We start from the raw sequence: 23,266 nt of genomic DNA, 5'->3' as shown, positions 1-23,266 counted from the left end.
GATTACAGGGACTCTGCATTCTTCCTGTATAGATATGGGCCCTTTAGGGGGTGAGAGGGGGGTAAAGTTAGCACTGAACCTATCTGCCAGGATGTTGGCAATATCAGTTGGTTCTGTAATTTTTGTGCCATTGTGTTGTAACTCAGAGCAGATCTGGGTGTTGCCATTGAGTTTCTTGACATAGCTATAGAATGCTTTGTGGTTGTCCTTAGAATCAGTGGTGATCTTGTTTTCATAGCTAGCTTTGGAGGATCTAATAAGGGATCTCAACTTCTTACTGAGGCTGACCAGGGAGCTCCTCCACTCATGGGATTTTACTCTGTTTTGCAACGGTTTCTTCCTTCTGTTGTAGAGTTTGTTTATGACAGGGGACCACCAGATTGACTTCCTTTTTTTGGAGGATAGCGTCTTGGTTCTGTTTGGGATAGCATCTTGGTTCTGTTTGGGATAGCATGATCCATGCACTCATGTAAGTGCTTATAGAGTGCATTTTTGTAGGATTCAGCAGTCGTAACTGTATTGTCCATCTGCATGGGTGTCATGCAGTTCGCCACTTCTGTCTTAAGAAGCATGAAGTTGGCATTGGAGAAATTTTTTACCGTGGTTTCCGTAATGAGGGGTGAGGATGGGATGTGGATATCTAGAGTGATTAGCTTATGGTTGGATCTGACCAACAAGGAGTTGACTTCAGGTATGGAACACTGGTCACTCATGTTGGTAATAACTAGGTCTAGGATATTGTTGCCCCTGGTGGGGATGTGGATAAGTTGATCCGGGGCACTGGAATTTATGAATTCCAGAAAGCACTGAGCAAAGGAGTTGGTACATGAGTAGCTTTCCCAGTTGATGGTGGGGTAGTTAGAATCACCCAATATTAAGGTGTTTGGTTGAACCCTAATTTTCCAGTATATCAAGAAAAGAGGAGTGGGAATCCTGGGGCATGGTGGGGGATCTGTAGCAAACTACAATTTGGATTGCAGTTTTGCCCAGAGTTAGTTACACTTGGATAACCTCGGATGCGTTATGCTGATCAACTAGCCTGGAGATGTGGATATCCTTAATGAATATGGACACACCTCCACCTTTGGTGTTCTGGTCCAGGTTAGATGGCTGAAAAGTGTGGTATGAGTTATAACCTGGTAATGCAGGCATGCTCTCTGGAGCCTTGAACCAGGTCTCAGTCACTGCACCGATATCAATGTTCTCCATTTTAAGGAGTGCCTAGAGTGAGTGCATTTTGAGATTTAGACTTCTAGCATTGAGTAGCATTACCCTCAGTTTTTGCTTGCCTGTTCCTGTTACAGTGGTGAATTTGTCATTTGAACCTTGCCTAAAAAAGGCACTATAGGGGTGGCAGGAGCCTTTGCCAGTATCTGGAATTCTGGGGGTGACAGGTGTAGGCCATCTCTGGCAAAGCATTGTGGTCTGTCAACCATGTCGTCCCAGGCAGACAGATACTGGATCCCCTTAGAATGACACCAGAAGCTTAGCCAATTGTTGAAGTCAGTCATTTTGTCCTTGTACTGCGGTATCATTCTGGATAATGGCAGGATGCTACTCAGAGCTAGGGTCATACCTGCCTGGGCTACAAGCTTGGAGAGCTCTTCCATGTCTCTTTTTAGGTAGTCCAGGGAGGTATGTCTCAGGTCATTCACACCAACATGGACAATGACAGAGTCATATTTGTACTTCTTGTGGAGTGACCTGAGTGCGTGGGTTATGTGGCAGATCTTGGCACCCAACAGGCAGCTGACAGTAACCTTCTCCTTGTTTAGCCTGGTGAGTGGGACATCAGTGTGCCTGACTATAGAGTCACCTATGACTAGTGTGTTGGGTACGTTGTTTTGCCTTATTGGCTGTGGCTGAGTGGCACACTGAGTCTGTGGACTGTGTGTCATTTGGGTTGTGTTGGTGAGGGGAGGTTGCTTGCATTTCTGCTTTGGAGGTCTCTGTTGCTTGAGCAGATTATTATTGATAGGCTCCGCAAATGTTTTTGTGTTTCTATGTGTGGATTTTGGTAGTGTAGGTTTAATAGGACTATGTGATGAGTGTGGTGTGGTGCAAGTGTTTACCTTCTCCTCTTGACTGTCAAGTTCAGTCTTGGTTGGAGAGAGCTTTACCTCCAGTTTGGCTTGATAAGTGCATCTCTCACAGGTTGTTGTGTTGGGTTGTAGGAGGAGAGGGTTGTCTGTGTACATGAGGCAATTGCTGCATTGCCTCAAGATGCCCAGATTCATCATATAGACAGGAGAGAACACTGGGAGCTGACCCTTGGACATGCCTGAATAAAAAAAATATTTTCCTCTAGACACGTGAGGAAAGTGAGTACTGGTTCATGAAGAAAAAGGGAGGAGGAAGGAACCAAGGCACTCTCTACAAAGCCATGTAGAATGGCTCTAGCAAAACCTGCTCTGGACCTAGAAATGCCATGCAACTTGTAATGTTTAGTAAACTTATGCACAAAAGTCTATGTAGCTGCTTCTAAAATGGAAGAAGTATCCAAACTCTTGAAAAAAGCACCAGGGGGAAGCTACAGCCCAGGCAGAGTAAGCCTTATTAGGTAAAGAAAGGATCTTACCATGAACAGCCTAACAAAAAGAAATTGCCTTAGAAATCCAAGTAGAAATAGTCTGCTGGAAACAGGCCTTCCCAGAGCCCTGTGATGAAAAGACACAAAAAGCTGATCAGATTTCCTGATAGCTTTAGTTTTATTCAAATAAAATCTGAGTCTTCTGTTCAAATCCAATGTATGTAGGATTCTCTCACTGGAAGACTGTGGAGAGAGAAAAAAGGTGGGCAAATGAATGGACCGATTAAGCAACAGCTCATTCACAACCCTCGACACAAAGGAAGGATTGGTATGCAAAGAAACTCTGTCTTTATGGAAAACCAGGAAGGGTAGAGATGCCGTCAAGGCTGGCTGTTCAGACACCGTTTTGGCTGAAGTAATGGTAAACAGAAGCACAGTCATCCAAGTACAATATTGGGGGGTAGCTGTTGCTGCAGGCTCAAAAGGTGCCACAGTGAGCTTTTCCAGAACAATATTAAGGTCCTAGGGAGGTGGAACAGGCTTCCTGGTAGGTCTAATATGAAAGATGTGTTTAAGGAATTTAATGTCCAATCTAGAGGCCAAAGGGGGAGACAAAGGCAGACATGCAGAAATAGATGAAAAGGTGAGCTTTAATAGAAGCATTAGCCAACCCAGACTTCAAAAGTTCACACAAGTAAGATAGAACCAAAGGTATGTCCGCAGTTTGTGGGTCTAGGTTACAAGAAAAACACCAGATGAAAAACCTCTTCCATTTGGATAAGTAGGATTTCTTAGTATTGGGTTTCCTGGCCTCCTGCAGCACCCTAAGCATGTCTTTAAGGAAAAGGTGTCTAAAGGGAGTCAAAAGTTTATCACCCACAGTGTCAGATGCAGAGTTGACAACTGAGGGTGAATAAGTGATCCCTTGTCTTTTCTGAGGAGATCCACTCTGTGACGTAACGTGTGATGATTGCCCTTGGATAAATGCAGAAGAAGAGGGAACCATTGTTGTCTTGGCCAAAATAGAGTCACCAGCAAGATTTTTGTTTTGTCCTGCTGAACATTCAGCAGAACTTTCTGAATTAGAGGGAAGTGTGGGGGGCATCGAGAAACTCCCCTACCAAGAGACTTATAGGGCGTCCACCTTCCATACCAGAATACCTGGAACTCTGGCACAAAACTTTGGAAGATGTGTGATCACAGAAGAGGCAAAAAGATCTATTTGAGGTGAGAATGTCCAGAGACACATCCCTGTGAAGCATCCATTTGTGGGACTGAGTCATGGACCTGCTCATAGTGCCTGCCACAACATTTTGGTTGGAAGAAATGTACACTGCCTGCAGAGTGACTTGATACTGAATTGTCAGTTCTCATGCCAAAAGAGCTAACTTGCACAGAAAGTATGATTTCATCCCCCCATCTGTTTGTTTACATACCATATAACTGTGGTGTTGTCTGTAAACAGTTTTAGAGGTCCTGGATGAAACAGATGCAGTAGAGGAGCCCTCACCTGTTTTATGTTTATTTGTTCCTTCTTCTGCGAAGGAGACCACAGGTCTTGTACCTTCATGGATGCAAAGGCTGGCCCCCAACCCATGTCTGAGGTGTCTGTGAACAACTCTTGAGCTGGCAGGGGAGGATGTAAAGGCTGCTGAATCCACCAAAGAAGATCCCTCTTTAGACAAGGAGGAATAGGGGCAACAAACTCCAGTGAGTGTGCATGCTGCATCCAAACTGATTTCAGGTACCACTGAAACTTGCCCATGTGGAGTTTGGCAAGATGTAGTATGGCAATAGTAGAAACCATAAAGCCTAGAAGCTTGAGAAACTCCCTGGCTGTCAAAGACTGCAGAGGGAGAGGTCTTGGGAGTAACTGACTAGAGACAGAATTTTCTGAGGAAGAAGAGAGGCCAACATGAGAGCTGTCCGAATCCTGCATCTCAGGAAAATGTGGTCCTGTGAAGGGGTGAGCGTGGATTTTTTTTTTTAAATTGACTGTGAATCCCAACCTTTGCAGAAGAGTAGTAGTGAACAGGAGATTGTGATGCAAGGTCTCTGGAAGGGATGCCTGTAGCAACAGGCCATGCAGATAGGTGAAGACCTGTATGCCTGGAGTCTTCAGAAAGCAATCACAGGAGCTAAACATTTTGTAAATGCCCTTGTTGCTGTAGAGAGACCAAAGGGCAAAGCACAGAACTGAAAATATGAGGAAGCAACAGAAAAACATAAACATATTCTGTAAAGGGGATGAATGGGGAGCATGTAGGTAGGCATCCTTGATATCCAGAGAGGCCAAATAGGCCTGTGGAAGAATGAGAAGAGTTTGGAGCAAAAGCATGCAAAAGGTTTGGACCTTTAAGAAGGTGTTGAGGTAGGAAAGGTCCAGAATGGGTCTCCATGGGCCATCTTTCCTGGGAACCAGGAAACAAGTTTATAGTTAGTGACAGTGTTCAAGAGAGACCCAGAGGTAGACCAACAGAACTATAGAGTACCAGGAACTAAAATGGCAGGTAAGGTGTAATGTTGCAAATAAACCTGGGGTTAATGAGACTGCATCTTTGTCTAGTTCTCTTAAATTAAAATCAATGTTTGCTATTTAATATAGTTTTATTAATGTTACACAATTGTTCCAAATGCAGTTTTTTAGTTATTCAGTATTAAGGATTTTATTTTGTATTGGATTATAAATGTGGAAATGTTTTATGTATTTTTAAGACATGGGACCTTTAAGTATGGAATTAGGTTCAATGTGATTTAGTCATGTGGTTTTTAAATGTATTTAAGCTGGCTTTGTTTGACTTGATGGTATTCTGATGAAGTCCAAATACTTGGTGGACGAAAGTGCTTAATATGATTAAAAAGTGTGTACTACAACTGCTTCGAGTGTCTTCCTGTTTTTTTCAAAGTGTTGAGGTTAGAAAGGTCCAGAATGGGTCTCCATGGGCCATCTTTCCTGGGAACCAGGAACATCCTTGAGTAGAACCCTTTTCCCCTTTGTGACACTGGGACTCCTTGGATAGTTCCTTGGGATATCAAATCTTGGGGCACCTCTGGGAATAAAATTTGTTGTTCTCGAGGTGGTTTAAGAATTCCCATGAAAGGAGGAAGAGATTTCCAGAACATGAAATATCCTTTGTGGATAATGGAAAAAAACTGTAAATCTTGAGTGATGTGTTCCCAGACTGGAAGGGAGAGGGTAAGGTTTTGAGAGAGGGGAATGTGACCAGAGGGAGCCAGGTAGTCATAGAAGAAGGCTGAGAGGGTTTAGCAGGAGCGTATCTTCTGGCACCCCTTTTTACCTCTAGAAGGAGGATTTCGAGCTTAGCCTTAAAGTCTCCGTGAAGTGGTTGAAGACTTAACCAAGACTATCTCCTTAATACAGAGCTAGAGGTAGCATCCCTGACAAATGCTTCAGTAGCATCATAACTGCATCTAATGGAGTGGCGTAACACTTGGGAAAATGCCCGCAAAATTGAGGAAAGCTGAGACTTTGCATCTGAATCCAGAAGGTCAGAGAGAAACTGAGTAGCCTGAGAAAGTAGGCCAAAAAATATTTATTCATAGGTAGGTACTAGACTATTGGCCCAAGGGCCTACGTAAGCCTAGCCAACAAGGTTCCCTGGCTTACGCCACCCAAGAAAGTTATTTTCCTGTGCCACTGTCGAGCAGAGAGACAGAAGTGATCCCCGGGGTGCATTTCCTATTTCCCATCCACTCATCAAGATTTTTATTGAAGAGTGCTAATGAAGAACTTTGCTTGACATAGATGGGTAGCCTGTTCCAGAGTATGGGAAGTCTCTGGGACAGGAATCTATCCTTCCAGCATGTCCTGTTTATTGTGACAAGGTTTAGGTCCCTAGAGCGTGTAGCTCGGAGGGATTGGGATTTCTTTAGGTATAGCATGTCCAACAGATCTGGGTTTGACATAGCTTTATATGTTAGGCAGAGATCACCTTGGAGTAGGCGATATACTATGGAGTAAAGCTGGAGTTTTTTGAGGCAGTCAGTGTAGGGCATTTGTTTGAGGCCAGTAATCCTCTTTGTGAGGTACTTCTGTGGCCTTTCCAGCTGCTGCAGATGTCTTGTGAGGTAAATTCCAAAAGGGGCATTGTACTCTATAATGAGTCTAATGAGTGTCGAGTAGAGGGGAACAATGACCTGTTTTTTCCTGGATGAGAACCCTTTTATGATGAAGTGTGCCATGTAGAAGGACTTCCTGACTACTGTGGCGATGTGACTGTCAAAGGAGAGACTACTGCCCACCTGGGTCTCAAGGTCTCTTATCACATATTCGATGTTAAGTAGATTGCTGCCTATGTAGTAGTTCATGGGTACAGAGTTTTTACCATAGGGGATGACACTGCACTTTTTGGCATTGAGCTTGAGGCCATGGCTCTGACACCAGGCATCTGTTTCAGCGAGGCCCTTCTGTAGGATGTCCACATCATTTAGGGACTTGACTATGGCTCCTAGTTTGCAGTCATCTGCGAACTTTATTAGCCAGAGGCCTTCTGTGTTAGCCTGTACTTCAGAGACGTAGATACCAAACAGAAGAGGTCCCAGGACTGAACAATGTGGTACTCCACTTGTCACTGGTTTGAAGTCAGATTTGGAGTCTGCAACTTTTACAGTGTGGGTTCTGTCAGTGAGCCAGTTGGCAGCCCATCTTGTGATGTAGAGATTTATACCTAGTTTAGTGAGTTTAGCTATAATTCCAGAATGGGGGATGGTGTTGAAAGCATTGGCGAGGTCAAGATAGGCTGTGTGAACCACCTTACCCTCATCTACGACTTTGGTGACTGCCTCAAAGAGGTCAATCAGGTTCAGGAGACATGATCTGCCTTTCACAAACCCAAACTGGATGGGATCCAGAGTTTGGAGGTTACCAATATCTTTCCATGATGATATGTTCCATGGCCTTGCAGACCAGGCTCGTCAGGCTAATAGGTTCATAGGTTCATAGGTTCATACTAGGCTATCTGCCCTAGGGCATTTAAAAGCCTAGCCAGAGTGTGTGTGGCTTTCACCACCCCTTAGGATGAGAATACTATACCCATTAGTTTGCTGTGCCTCTGTCCAGCAGTGATACAGAGATGATTCCCGGGGTAAACCTACGATCTCCCATCCACTCGTCAAGATTTCTCTTGAACAGAGTCAGTGAGGGGCTCTGCCTCACATGGACTGGGATTCTGTTCCATAGTGTAGGGAGTCTCTGGGTGATGAATCTGTCCCTCCAGCACGTCCTATTTATATCCGTGTTGAGGTTTAAGTCTCTTGCTCTCGTGGCTGTGGTGGATTTGGATTTTTTGAGGTGGAGCATGTCCATTAATTCCGGGTTGGACATGGCCTTGTATGTCAGGCACAGATCACCTCTGAGCAGATGGTATGCGACTGAATAGAGCTGGAGTTTCTTCAGTCGGGCATCGTATGACATGTGTTTGAGCCCCTTTATCCTTTTGGTGAGGAACTTTTGGGGTCTTTCCATCTGCTGCAGGTGTCGGGTAAGGTACATTCCAAATGGGGCTTTGTACTCAATCATTGGTCTGATAAGTGAAGAGTACAGGGGTACAATGACCTCTCCTGATCTGGATGTGAATCCCTTCATGATCAGGTGGGCAATGTAGAAGGTCTTCCTAACCACTTTGGCAATGTGAGTGTCAAAAGAGAGGTTACTGTCAACTTGGGTCCCCAGGTCCCTGATAACTTCTTCCGTGTTTAATGGATTACCACCTATGTGGTAATTAGGGGTTACCTTGTTTTTCCCAAAGGGTATGACTATACATTTTTTGGCATTTAGCTTAAGGCCATGGCTCTGGCACCAGTTATCCATTTCTATGAGACCTTTCTGGAGGATGTCTGTGTCTGATGGAGTGTCAATTATGGTGCCCAGTTTGCAGTCATCTGCAAATTTTGTCAGCCACAATCCCCCTATGTTTGCCTGCACTTCAGAAAAATAAATGCTGAACAAGAGGGGGCCCAGGACTGAGCCCTGTGGGACACCGCTCGTGACCGGCTTAGAGTCTGACATGGCACCAGCAACTCTAACCCTGTGTGTTCTGTCCTTGAGCCAGTTTGCAACCCATCTTGTGACATATGGGTTTACATCTAAGCTGGTGACCTTTTCTATGATGCCCGAGTGGGGTACTGTGTCGAATGCTTTTGCTAAGTCAAGGTAGGCTGTGTGAACTGCCTTACCCTCATCAATGGCCTTAGTGACTGTTTCGAAAAAGTCGACCAAGTTCAAGAGGCAGGATCTGCCCTTGACAAAGCCAAATTGGGTAGGATCCAGTGTCTGTAGGTCGATAGTTCCCAGGATCAGTGGTGGCTCCCCCTTTGTGGAGTGGGATAACTGTTGCTGTGCACCATTCAGTGGGCATAAAGCCTGATGCGAGGCTATTATTGAACATGGCGCTTAAGTGGGGTCATATGGGTTTGAAAGTTAATAGTCCTAAAGCCAAGAGTAACTGAAGTGTACACTTTCTTCCCATGCATGGTTTTATTCTCCTTATCTGAAGGACGAAGAGAAATAGAAGGCAAATGTCTCTAGGGCTTATCAGTAGCTACAGAAACAACCACCAGGTCTGCAGCAGGGCATTTATGAAGAAATTTACAGTCCTCTGGAACTTTATAGAACCTATCTGGCCATTTTGAGGAAAGAGGTTGAGAGTTTGTTCTGAAAAGCAGAAATAAAAGCATCCAGAAAAGCTGCCAGAACTGGAGGCACAGCAGAAGGAGAAGGTGAATCCATTTGGAATAAATCATAATATCTCTTCAGCACATCAGTAACCTCTGAGCAGTCCCACTTGAAAAAACTCCTTCATATTAGTAATAGTCTCCCCAAAGTTGATATCTTCACCAGGAGACTCAGTTCCATTGGACTCCTCCTCAGGTAAAGCATACTCTAAGGGAGAAGAAATCAGGTCATAGTTTGCCAAGGACTCATCCTCTGAAGAATCCTCATCCTCAGATAATACCTTTCTGAGATGGAGGTTCCTGAGGGGCTGGAAGTTGTTTAGTTTTCTGTTTTTTTTAAGGAGCACATCAGCCTTGTGGAAGGTTGAGGGACCCGACGTAGGCCTGCATTCTATAACCATCTTTGGTACTTCCCCTGAACCAAGATCTAAGGAATACCTCAAGAGCCTTACAAAATAATGAGCGTAGGTTCCCTTGCTCATCTGAAACTGAAGCATGCAAAACCTTTGAGGATGTGCCATTGGCTGACTCCCTGATGGCTTCCACTCTGGTACCTGCCAAGGAATCCAAGCCTGAATCCAAATGGACGTCTGGGCCTTCACTGGCTTTGAGAGGGATGTCCAGAATGGGAAGTGCAGGCAAAGCTTCAGGCCTAAGTTTTTTGGCCTTCTTCACAGGCTCAGCAGAAGGGACTGACGTATCCTCCATAACATCTCGCACTAACCTCTTAACTCTTTGATTATCAAGGAAAATATTAAGAGAATCAAGGCGGGTGTGCAAGGTTTTAGAAATAATCGCCTGACATAAAGATCAAGACTTATGGTTGTGGTTAGGCCTAAACAAAACAGATACTCTTCTTGGGTATCTTTATGTGGAATTTGTCTTCCACAATGGCACTTGCCTTTCCTGGATAACATGTAATCCTCAGACAGAAAAGCAGTAGCAAAAGTAAAAGAAAAAACCCCAATGGGTCAGTTATCTGAACTGGCTTGCACAGCAACCAGCTACTCGGGTAAGCAGACCGACAGTCGAAGATGGCGTTCAGACTGGTGGCAGACAAGTTCTGTAGATGGCACATGCAGATATCACTTTTATGGCTGACTTCAGCTTTAGGCCTACATGTGACATCCCACTTACCTAATAGTGGTAAAAGGCTTCTGTATACTGGCCGTACATCGGGATCATTTACGGCAGAGAATCCCTCATGTAAAGAATACTGCAACATAGGAATAAAAGAACATCTAGTTTTATGGAACTCGAAGACTGCATAATGTAATGGTGGATTTTGTGTGGAGTGTAGCTGTGGAGATTGTTAATTCTGGTTTATGCTGGTACATTTTAACTACAACAGGACTTCAAAGCAGTTATAAATTGTTTTACAAGGTTTGAAGTAGTCCTAGTTAAAACAGTATACGTTTTTAATTGCCTGTATTGTCTTGATACCTGGAAGGAATTGAACTGGTATTGAATATCTAGTATATAGCATATGTTTTATCAAAAAATAAGTCCAGCTGACTACTTTGAGAGAAAGGCAAGATTTTGAAAACACAGAGAAGAAAGAAAGAAATGAGTGAGAAATAAATATGCATCTCTTTGCAGGGATGGGGTTAATTGATATGCCGAAATGCTGCAGTCATTTTCTTACATTATTATGTAGGACAATAATGGCTTTAAAACTGCTAATAAAAAAAAAAAAAAAAAAAAAAAAACATGAGAAATACTTTTCTGTCCCATTTGTTAACCTGTTTTTAACTGAAAAATGTAACCTACTTACTTGCCCTCTTGTTTACTGCTAGAAAACATTTTGGAAAGCAAGTTTAAGTCCAAGTTCTTCTCATTTTCTCATAAGCACTTGCAGTAGATTTTGAAGAGAATCCAGTCCACTACAGACTGCAACCTCCACACAACTGCTTGCAGTAAAAGCCTAAGGTTTAGTTTGCCTCCTTTTTCTTCAGGAAGGAAAACATTCACTAAAATGCTGCGGGTAAATTATCCCAACCTATTCTGAACTAACACTTGCGTATTACCAAACAAGTGTTTTACTGCTGAAAGCGCTCACTATTTCACGGCAGTGGTGGGCACCCAAACACTTTTGTCTGTATTAACATTTATAATAGGCAGTGCCCTGAACAGATTGATGATACTGTTTGAAAAAAAAAAAGTGTTGCATTCTTTGAGCTTCTGTCTGACTTTAGCACTTTATTTCATTTTCTCTTCCATCACCCCCCCCCCCCAGTTATCACTGAGCAGAGATGAAAACTGACTGCAAAAAAAGATGGTGAGATGGGGATCAGTATCAGAATATTCAGTAATTTCATGTCTTTGAACAGTAAGGTAAGCCAAAATTTGACAGCAGAAAACAGCTAGGCAGCTTTAGAAATGGAGTAGAAATGCAAAGTACCTGAAATCATTCTTTTGCAGAAAAATCAAGCAAAGTGTGGGAGTATCATAAAGCCCTCCCTCTTCCTTTAGATTGTTGTATTCCAAAAGAATAACTGAATATTTTGCCCTCCTGGGACACTAAGCTGTAATTTGAATTGCATATCAGACTGCAAGTTCAGGTGCAATAAACAAAATTAAGAAAAATTGCAGCGGTGTTTGACAGAAATTGTGAAATGACATTCCGAAATGTTGCTCTTGTGGAAATTACAGATATTAAAATATAAATCAGTGTCTTGATTTTCCTCTGGCTGCTCCTCTATTAAGTTATGGGGTTTGATTGCTGAGCTGGGTGTCAGAGAAGTGACAGCTCGGTGCTGAAATGATGAGGCCAGCAGGCAGGAGTGCCTTAACTACTGAGTGACCAGTGTGCAGAGAATTGTGTTGTTGGCAATGTGCTTATTATGTCACAGTACATACATCCCTGCTGTGGAAAAAAAAAAATCCCTGTGAAAACATAGCACTTAATAAGTTTATTTGAAAAAAAAAATCAGTGGCTTCATACTAACATAGTACATTTCAACACTGTGCATATTTATATTACATACTTGTATTACTTTTATTACCAATTGCATGCAGAAGCGCATTACATAAGCAAAAGACAAAGCAACATTAGCAGCAAAATGTGCAACAAGGTAATATATTAAAGAGCATGCGGGAGATTAGAAAGTGTGAAATTAGAATTAGCTGTGAAATTAATACCGTAAGTTGTGACTTAGTAATAGAATGTGGTTTTACTCGGCCCTTGACATCCAGACTTTAATTTAAATTATTTTGCAACGCAGAAGATGGGAGAGCGGAGAATATTGCCAACATTGTCTGCATAGCAGGATATTCATAAAATAAATAGATTAGCTAAAATAAAAATCATGTGAGATATTAACTGACTTTCTAAAACTCATTGATTTAAAGTTCACAACAGTGTGTTGTAAGCAAATTTTGAGCCAGGCATGGATACATTGTTCAGGTTAATACCATCATAAAAAGGAAAATGATTAATCTATTCCAATAGATTGTTCCCGGTCAGAATGGAAACTCAACCAAACAAGTGGTGTGCTGTCAGAGTTCTGGTTTCTTTAGGATGGCATTTTATTATAGAAAGCTGGTCATAAAAATGGATGCTGTCAACACTACAGGTAGTCATGTAGGATTAAGTCATATCATAAAATGTCACAGGAGAAAGATTGTTTCCATTTTGTTGAAACTGGCTACGTCTCCCATTCCTTGTTTTTAGCTTTGTTTTCACCAGACCTGGAGAAGAGAGAAAAAGTGAGTTTTCCCTTTTCGCTGAGTTTGTTCAGTCTTGGAATTAGTGTATATACAGAGAGAGAGACTGGGGCTGCTTCCACATCAAGGGTTGCAGAGGAGCTTGCCTCTCCTTCAAAAATGTTTAGTAATGTGCAGTGCACTTTAGGTTCTTACTATGGACTGGGTTTTTTTGAAGATGATGTTTTGGGTAGTCATTAACCATGTGTTGATTAAATCTGATTTGACTGATAATAAAATCTAGGTACTGAAATTGAATTAGTGATTGTCAAAATCCGTTAACCTCATTGAATTGAATATACCCAGGAAGTGCTAAGAAATAGTTTATTTAGGTTTTGAAATGTCAATCGAGCAGGGTAGACACAAATGTGTACTTCCAGATGCAGTCTACAAAGTTACAAAACATTGGAAAGATCACTTCATGCAGCCAATTAACAAGTAATAATAAAAAATGCTCAAGTACTCAAAGATCTTAGCAGTGCAGATGCAAACTAACCAGGGCACAAATAGAAAACTATTAATTATATACCAGGCATTAACTGCAGAAATTCCAGAACCTGTATCACAAAAAGAACAGCAGTGATGCAGTTTGAAGCATCATGGTTTCAGGCCTTATATATGATTTACAAAAATTATATCACCATAACCCGCGGTAGTGGTGCTGCGGTAGCATTGTCACCTCACAGCAAGACGTTGTCCTGTTCGATTCTCAGCTAGGGCATCTTCTGTGTGGAGGCATGCGTGAATGGGCGTGCCTTTGTTGAAGGTTGTGCATCAGGGCTGGTAACTCGGCACGTAAAAATCCACTACCAAACATTAGCGGACCAGAGTTCTGCTGTGGCGACCCCTAACCGGGATAAGCCGAAAGACACAACAACATTATGTGTACCAGTGTTCATATCAGAAGCTTTGACTAGTGAAGAACTAACAAAAAAGCCTTTCTTGTTAGTTAAAACTATTTCCAATCTTTTGCTTAGTGGCCATAAGCCACTTTCAGTCACTTCATTGTGCTTTCTACAGTTCAGCCCATTGACACACACACAGTCCATTTCAGTGACATCATCAGCACCCATTCAGTGATACATGTGATAATTTTATGGGACACAAAGCTCCGAGGTTCTGAGGCTAAAGGGTAAAGGCAGCACTGGAAATCCTTTGCCTAGGCTACTGCAAAGAAGAGCATAAAGTTATAAAGTTCAAAACTCAGTGCCATAGTGTGACTCATGCAATTTATGGTAACCAGATGATTCATGTCTAAAAAGTTAGAATTGCAGCACATGTTTTGTAGGTAGAAGAGAGAGTAGTTACATGTTGAGTGAGAAGACGTAAGTAATCAGATACATAAATGTAAGCAGGAGCTGTTCTGCTGGTAATGTAAGAGAATTCCAGACTAACACTGGAAACTGGTTTGTGTGTGTGTGTGCGCGAGTGTGCTCACGTGTGTGTGTGTATGCGTGCGCGCATGTGTGTGTGTAGTGTATATAGTGTAATATATATATATATATATATATATATATATATATATATATATATATATATGGCCAAGAGATATAGTTAGGTGACAGGATATATGCCAGAAAGTTTTAAATGTTTAAAAAGGTGCACAGGAAAAGAAATCCACCATAATTAAAGCTATGATATACTGTCACATCATAGGTGAGTGGCTGTCTTGGAACTAACAGTCCAGACAGGTATGCCATGAGCTTTTATATGACAATAATAGATTACCATTTGTGTTTCTAATAGTTATATTTTGTAAGTTACACTAATGGTTCAGCTGAGATGGTTAAAATGAAACCTCATATTTTTACATTTCCTTAGTGTACTTTGTATACACGACAATGTATGGACGTTATATGTCTTTTTCTCTTCGATATAGTCACAATCATACTACACCATGGTCTGTGCTAAAGTGAGTTGTTTTTTCATCTTTTTTAATTCTTAACCCAAAGGACTTTTCAGAATACACACATTGGTGTATCTGTATTACATCACAGTTATCAAACTACATTGCCCTTGGTGTAGCTAATTTTCTTCTGGGACCACCATGAAAATAAATGTTATAGTCCTGTGGCACTGTCCTTATGTGCACAAATATACAATAAAATTCATTAGATTCTTAAATCATGATCAGATAAATGGCATTCATGGTTGTATGCTATTAGACAGATTAGAGATTGAGACCCCATGCTTACTATTTGGACACTAGGGGTCCATTCATAGGTTTGTGATTTGTTTGGGCAAACAGAAATGGTGATTGGTTAGGGAACAAGGCATACAACATATAGATAAACATATTGTGCTAGTTGGGGAACAATTCAGAGCCTTTCATAGTCACACTACTTCTGCCTGAGAGCTGATTGGTTTATAAGTCTGTCAAGGCAAAGCTAAGCACCAACCAGATATGAAGGGTCTTGCGTTATAAGGGAAGGCGCAGTGACAGAGTAATTGGTACCACCATGCAAGGTGATGAAAGTCATGCATTTACATAAGAACATGGGAATGAAAACCTACAGAAATGAAGAGCCGTTAGGGAAAACAAATCATTTGTGGCAATTAAGATCTCTATCTGCTTCTCTGCTGTACAATACTGCATTTATGGAAACACATTTCCATGGTTAAAAGGGGCTAAGCCTTGAATAGTTTCCTGAGGTATAATAGTAGTCATTATTAAATGTTTAAGTTACATTTCCACGGTTAAAAAGGGCTAAGCCTTGAATAGTTTCCTGAGGTATAATAGTAGTCATTATTAAATGTTAAGTTACATTTCCATGGTTAAAAAGGGCTAAGCCTTGAATAGTTTCCTGAGGTATAATAGTAGTCATTATTAAATGTTAAGTTACATTTCCATGGTTAAAAAGGGCTAAGCCTTGAATAGTTTCCTGAGGTATAATAATATTCATTATTAAATGTTAAGTTACATTTCCATGGTTAAAAAGGGCTAAGCCTTGAATAGTTTCCTGAGATATAATAGTAGTCATTATTAAATGTTAAGTTACATTTCCATGGTTAAAAAGGGCTAAGCCTTGAATAGTTTCCTGAGGTATAATAATAGTCATTATTAAATGTTAAGTTACATTTCCATGCATACAGCTTTCTATTTGTGCTTAAGTGCTACTGCCATCTGTCACACAGATCAGTAAATATATTTCTCTCCATGTCAGATCAGTCAACAGGAACAGCTAGAGAGGAAGCTGATGGAGGAAAGGACGAGGCTGCAAGAGCACTGTCATGAGCTTGAGGAGGAGTATGACCATTTACATGCCAAGTTGAAAACTGAAAATGAAGTGGCAGAAAATGAGCAAAGTCATTTGACCAGAGAAGTAAGATAGCTTCAATGGCTGCTAGCAAGAATTTTTCTCCATACATTGTCTGGCAATAATTCCTAATGATGCATCATTTTCTTTTCAGCGACTAGAGTTCAGATCTGTTTACGTATATGTTTCACTCTTTATACCATTATGAGAATTTCATACTTAACAGTTAACTGTACATAGCAGAAGACAATAGCAGAAGAAATTTTAATGCCTGTGTAGTGCATTCTGTAATGTGTAAAGTGAGTTTGTATCCTCTTCAAGAGGGTGTGAAAACTCTCTGGCATATTGCAGCCACATTTTTTATTAATTATATTGTTATATTTTTGTCTGCTTCACTGTATTCTTAGCCTGGCAGTGCACTGCCTCCACTACCTTCTCAAAGAAATATATCACTCTACAATTTTATCTACAGAGAGTTCCTTAATGCAGCTCGTAATTTTATTCCTTCAAACAGCACCTGTCTTTATCATGTCTATTCTTCTCATAGTATGGTTCTTCTTTTTCTTCCACCCTTTTAGTTCTGATGTCTCAGTCTTTCTTTCTCTCTCACACACACACACTTACTGTGAATATAGGACAGACTACCATATTTTCTTCTGCATATCTGCTGACAAATGTTTTTCCATGAAAGTACTAATCTGATGTTGTTAATCTTCGTCCATTCCTTACTGATGGGTTATCCGTTCCGTCCTCGGAACCGAGTTGGCCAATATCAAGCTCATGTCACCCAAAAACTCTTGAGCCAAGGTTCTACCCAGAATGCTCTATTCTATGTTACCTCAGATCTCATTTGCCATGTTGCTGAACAGCCGTGTCAAGCCACTCTCTCAGCTAAGTGTCTGATTTTTTGACAGTTTATATATTACTCTAAAATTTTCTCAAAAGTTTATTCTAATATTTTCCTACCCTATCACACACTTTAGACTCTCTCCCTTTAGTCCTTTCCCTTTGTTACCCTCTTTTCTTACCTTGTGGTAATTCTGCAATACCATAGTTGGTAATCCTTTTTCTCTCTTACCCTTTTTGTTGGGTAGCCATTATTCTTCCTTTTGCTACAATGCTGTTTCTCCACAACAGCTATGCCAGATAAGAAAAATTCCATTGGTTTCAAACAGTGCAAGGATTGTGGCCATAATTTACCACTTTCTGATGGCCATGACTTGTGTCTACTGTCTTAGTCTCCCACTTGACTGCAGATCCTCCGTGTGGGATCTGTAAAAACTTCTCTACCAGGACTCTCAATGAGAGGAAGAATAAGTTGATTTTGAAAGGTCTCCTCAAGTCTCCTTTCTCTGAGGCTATTTCTGGGTCAGAGGGCTCACCCCCTCCTGTTAAACCCCACAACAGGTATTCTTCCTCTTCTCCATTGAAGTCACTCCCTTCTTCTCCCTCTGGAGATCGTAGGGAGTCAACTCACAAGAAGATGAAATTGATTACTACTGCCACCTGTGACCCTGTCGGCTCCAGGCTCAGCACTGCCCCAAATGATCCTGACTACAGTCATGTCTCCTTTATCGATATCGGCACTGGAGTTTCTGGTGCAGACAACTATGGTTCTGACAGTTCTGTCACAACTCCTAACAGCACCTTCACTACAGGATCATTCCCCTTTGGCACCATTGGTACAGTCACCTTTGGCTCCAAGTGTGACTCTTCTGTACTCCACGGTGCAGTCCTTCAAGGCACCGTCCTTAATGTCAGTGCAGACACTTTCCACTATGGCACCGTACCCTTCAGGGCAGACCTTTGCCTTTACGGTGCAGACACCTTCAACTACCATGGCGCTGATATATTCGGTGCAGTCTTTTTCCACACCGTTTTCTTAGGGGCAGGCTTCCTTGGCTCCGAGCTCTGCACCTATTGAACGAGCAAGGACCAAATATTCCCCTTCACTGGATCCTTTTGCAAGGAGTCAGTATAGTCCTTTCCTGGAAAGGCCAGAATCACCATCAGCCTTCTCCATGAGGTCAACCAAGAGTCTTTCTGAGCAGGATGTGTTGCGGCTTGTTGACCAGTTGCTTGTGGACAGAGGTCTCTCTCAACCATCAAAGTCCACCTTCCCTCATTCAGGTGAGCATATTTTGCCTCAAACCCCAACGTATACTCTTCCTTCAACTTCTACTCAAGTCTCAAAGCCTATTACTCCAACAGCAGCTTCCCTCCCTCTGACTGCAGTAGTGGATCTCACTTTAAAACCAGAATCGTCCTTGTGGCTCTCAGTGCAATGGCCATCAGGTTGTTCTCAGGCCAGTGGCTGTGCCATTGGGGAGGGCATTCCTGGATCCATGCCGATTTTTTTCTGTGGCACCTTCCAGGGATGCTCTCTCTCTTACGGTTCACGGTCCTCTTGAGACTCCTGGTCTGGGGGCAGGGTCGTCGGGGTGGGGTGTGACCCCAGTTCCAAGGTTGTTGTGCTCGGTTCTGGGCTCCCATCCCTCCTTGGGTGGGACAGCCTTCCAGGCCATGCAGAGGGTGCTTGCCTCTGCTGGCAAAGCTCATTTGTCGGAGTCCTCTCCCCCCCCTCTGTGCCGCAACTGCCACAAGCTTCAACCCCCGGACACCGGGCACAAGAGCTACAGGTCTCTCCTCCTTAGGAGACCCTCTTTTTACAGTCTTCCCCAGAGCCTCCCACTAAGGAAGAGCCCTGCAAAGCATTGTGCAAGAAGAAGCACATGGACTCCACTGAGGAGTCATTGACTGAAGATATGGATTTTGATGACGGGGAAGGGTCCCCATGGTCACCCTCTGATGAGGTGTCCTTTGGTGACATCCTTAGACAGAGGGATGACTGGAAGCCCTCTAATCCTTCCTCTGAGGAATCCTTATTCCTGCAAGCTTTTCTTGCCTGGCCCCCTACCTCCTGGGTTACGCTGCCTGCTGATGAGCTCATCGTGCAGCGCGCATGGAAGGCTCCTGATACCCTGGAAGCGATACCTAAGAGGCCAGACAAGATACTATCGCCCCCTGCAGAGCACCCCCACTGGTCATGTGATCTCCCAGTAGATGTTATGGTGGTGGCAGCTGCTACTAAGAAAGATTTGGAGGAAGAGAGCCAAACTGTCCATCCACCCAACAAGGAGTCCCAGGCGACTGACAGATTAGGGAAGCATGTGTTTGCTTCATCGACCTTCGCCGTAAGGTCCCTGAATTATTTGGCACATTTTACCAGGCTTCAGCAAGATCTTATCAACCAGCTCTCTGAAACCTTGGCAGGAGTTGTTTCTGACGAAGTCTGTGATAATGTGATTTCTCAGATAACCACCCTAGAGTCCATTTCCAACTCTTCCACGTGTCTTATTTCTCACACAATGGAAGGGGTGGCTAGAAGCAGCAGGAGCAGGTATAGTCACCAGACGACATGCTTGGATGCACCTTTGTGACTTTGCGGATTCCTTTAAGGCTTCCTTCATAAATACCCCTATAGAGGCCACTTCTTTGTTTGGCCCTAAAATCAAGGATATGCCAGCACTGTGTTAACAGTATGGCAAGACCTTGTTTGCCATTGGTGTCAGGCACCCCACTCTTCAGCGATTCTATACCAGAAATCAGAGGAGTGGAAAGATCTGGCACAAGAAATCACAGGGTTCCTTCCAGGATGCACATGCTGAGTTTTCCCCTAGAGGCAGAGGGGAAAACTCCAATGGAAGACACCCCTTTCGGGGCAGAGGAGGTCCATGAAACTGGGGTTCCAGAGATTCTTTCTCTGGCCATCCCTATCAGTGCTCCTAAAGCATTGCCCGACTGCTCACCTCTGGAAGCGGTCAGGGGTCATTTCAACTTGTACCCTGCTGACTGGCAAAAGATAACCGACTCTTGGGTACAACAGATTATATCCAGAGGCTCTCACATCCCCTTCCATCTTTTGCCCAGTCTCATCAAGAGTGTTACCCAACATTCCACCCAGTCAAAGGGAAACAGCAGCACATGAAATCAAAAAGCTGCTGCAAAAAGGAGTAATTCAGACGGTCCCCCCAGACCAGATAGGATCCGGATTTTACTCAATGTTCTTTTTAGTGCCAAAAAAGACAGGGGACTGGAGACCAATTCTGGATCTCAGTACACTAAATAAATTTGTAATTCCGGATGATCACAGTTCAGTATATCCTTCCTCTTCTGGAAGAACATGATTGGATGTGCTCTGTAGATCTTCAAGATGCATATGACCACATAAAAATGGACAATCAAGACGATACCTCCACTTCCTTATAGGAGCCAGTCACTACCAGTTTCGATCCCTGCTCTTCGGTCTCTCTACAGCCCCCAGAGTGTTCACAAAATGCATGGCAGTGGTTATCACTCACTTGCGACTTCAAGGATTCCAGGCATTTCCATATCTAGACAACTGGCTCCTTAACGCCCCCAAGGATATGCTGGCACTGTGTGAGCAGGATGGCAAGACCTTGTTTGCCATTGGTGTCAGGCACTCCACTCCTCAGCGATTCTATTCCAGAAATCAGAGGAGCCGAAAGATCTGGCACAAGAAATCACAGGGTTCTTTCCGGGATACACATGCCGAGTTTTCCCCTAGAGGCAGAGGGGAAATCTCCAATAGAAGACGCCCCTTTTGGGGCAGAGCAGGTCCACAAAACCGGAGTTCTAGAGATTATTTCTCTGGCCAACCCTATCAGCGCTCCTAAAGCATTGCCCGACTGCTCACCTCTGAAAGCGGTCAGGGGTCATTTCTCCTTGTACCCTGCTGCCTGGCAAAAGATAACAACCGACTCTTGGGTACAACAGATTATATCCAGAGGCTATCACATCCCCTTCCATCTTTTGCCCAGTCTCATCAAGAGTCTTACCCGACATTCCACCCAGTCAAAGGGAAACAGCAGCACATGAAATCAAATAGCTGCTGCAAAAAAGAGTCATCCAGACGGTCCCCCCAGACCAGATAAGATCCAGATTTTACTCAAGGTTCTTTTTAGTGCCAAAAAAGACAGGGGACTGGAGACCAATTCTGGATCTCAGTACACTAAATAAATTTGTAAAAACAGAGAAATTTCGGATGGTCACAGTTCAGTCTATCCTTCCTCTTCTGGAAGAACATGATTGGATATGCTCTGTAGATCTTCAAGATGCATATGACCACATAAAAATGGACAAACACTCAAGAAGATACCTCCACTTCCATATAGGACCCAGTCACTACCAGTTTCGAGCCCTGCCCTTCGGTCTCTCTACAGCCCCCAGAGTGTTCACAAAATGCATGGCAGTGGTTATCGCTCACTTGCAACTTCAAGGATTCCAGGCATTTCCATATCTAGATGACTGGCTCCTTACCGCCCCCACCAAGCGTCTACTGGAGGAAACCCTGCAGTATACTCTCTTAACAGCTCAAAGCCTGGGAATCACTATAAACTGGGAGAAATCCAACACAACCCCAACTCAGTCTTTGGAATTCATAGGGGTACTGTTGGACACAAGAAATTGCACAGTATCCCTTTCAGAACACAGACTTCAGAGAATAAGACAACAAGTTCAACTGTTGCTCTGTCACCACAAATCCCCAGCTCGATCTGTACTTCAGCTATTGGGGTCAATGGCAGCTTCAATCACCATTGTTCCCCTAGCCAGATTCCACATGAGATTTCTTCAATGGCTACTTCTCGCTCAGTGGTACCCTCTACAACATCCTTTGTTTTTTCAAATAAGTGTGACTCAGAGATGCATACAAGATTTTCTCTGGTGGATGTCTCGAAATCCCCAACAATGGTCTCGTCCTTTCATCCACCCATCTACCAATAGCCACGGTGACCACGGACGCCTCCCCGATGGGGTGGGGGGCTGTGTCAGGGAAACTCAGTCCAAGGCACCTGGTCGGAGACCGAGGCTCTTTTGCATATCAATCTCCTGGAACTGAGGGGGTTGCTTCTAGCGTTGCAAGCATTTCCCTCCATCCTTCTGTCAGGGACTATTGTGATCCAATCAGACAACATGTCAGTGGTCTGGTACATCAACAAACAAGGGGGCATCAGATCTTACCCGTTATGCTGAGAGGCCTTGAGAATATGGCAATGGGCGATAGCTCACAACTGCTTTCTGATTGCAACGCACATTCTCGGGAGCTCCAATGTGATAGCAGACAAATTGAGCAGGTGCATTCTACAGCCTCACAAGTGGTCCCTCAGTCCTCTGATAGTGGCAAAAATCTTCCACTGCTGGGGCCAGCCTTGCTGCAACCTATTTGCCTCCCCAACCAACTACATGTGCAGCAACTATTTTGCCCTGATCCCCCCTTGGGAACAGTCACCAAGGGATGCTCTAGTCCACGCTTGGCCCTCGGGTCTTCTTTATGCCTATCCACCTCTTCCCCTCATCTCCCGATTTCTAAAGAAAGCACAACAGTTGAAGAGCAAAGTTATCCTCATTTGCTCCATATTGGCCTCGACAAGTCTGGTTTCCCTTCTTCTGGCCTCACCTGCTAGATCAACCATGGATCCTCAACCCATCACCAACGCTGATCTCCCATCCACAGTGTCTGATTCACCCCAATCTAACAACCCTGAAACTGACAGCTTGGTTTCTCCACTTCCTACAGGCATGAAAACCTTTCATCCCCTGTGCGCAGAAATTCTTATTGCATCTCATAAATCATCCACCAGACTAATCTATGTTAACAAATGGAAGAGGTTCTCTCTATGGGCAGCAGATAAGCAAATAGACCCCTTGTCATCCCCAGTCTCGGTGCTATTAGATTACTTGTCGCATCTTTTCCACTCAGGGGCGTCTGCCTCTATTATCCGTGTACATTTAGCAGTCATCTCGAATTTTCATATTGGTTTTCAAGATTCTTCACTTATGTCACACAGACTCTGTAAGACTTTTTCGAAAGGGGTTATCCACCTAAAACCTCCCTTCAGACAACCCATGCAACCTTGGGATTTGGCTTTGGTTCTGCAAGCTTTAACAGCTCCACCCTTTGAACCTGCGTCTTCTTGTGATGTAAAATATCTCTCTTGGAAAACTTTGTTTCTGATAGCAGTCACATCAGCCAGATGATTGTCAGACCTTCAGGCCTTGT

At 43.2% G+C, this 23,266-nt stretch overlaps 1 protein-coding gene across 1 annotated transcript in view; it reads left to right on the top strand.

The window, feature by feature from the left end:
• Positions 1 to 23,266, top strand: part of PMFBP1 (polyamine modulated factor 1 binding protein 1) — a 3,624,986-nt gene that overhangs the window by 2,464,891 nt on the left and 1,136,829 nt on the right. The window contains exon 15 of the mRNA XM_044081904.1: positions 16,093 to 16,251. Coding sequence (XP_043937839.1) covers positions 16,093 to 16,251 — 159 coding nt within the window. The remainder of the gene's footprint in view (positions 1 to 16,092; positions 16,252 to 23,266) is intronic.

This window comes from Protopterus annectens, chromosome 8.part1, assembly GCF_019279795.1.
Source record: "Protopterus annectens isolate FY-2018-M chromosome 8.part1, PAN1.0, whole genome shotgun sequence".
NCBI classification, from domain to species: domain Eukaryota; kingdom Metazoa; phylum Chordata; order Ceratodontiformes; family Protopteridae; genus Protopterus; species Protopterus annectens.
This window is presented reverse-complemented; position numbering and strand designations above follow the sequence as displayed.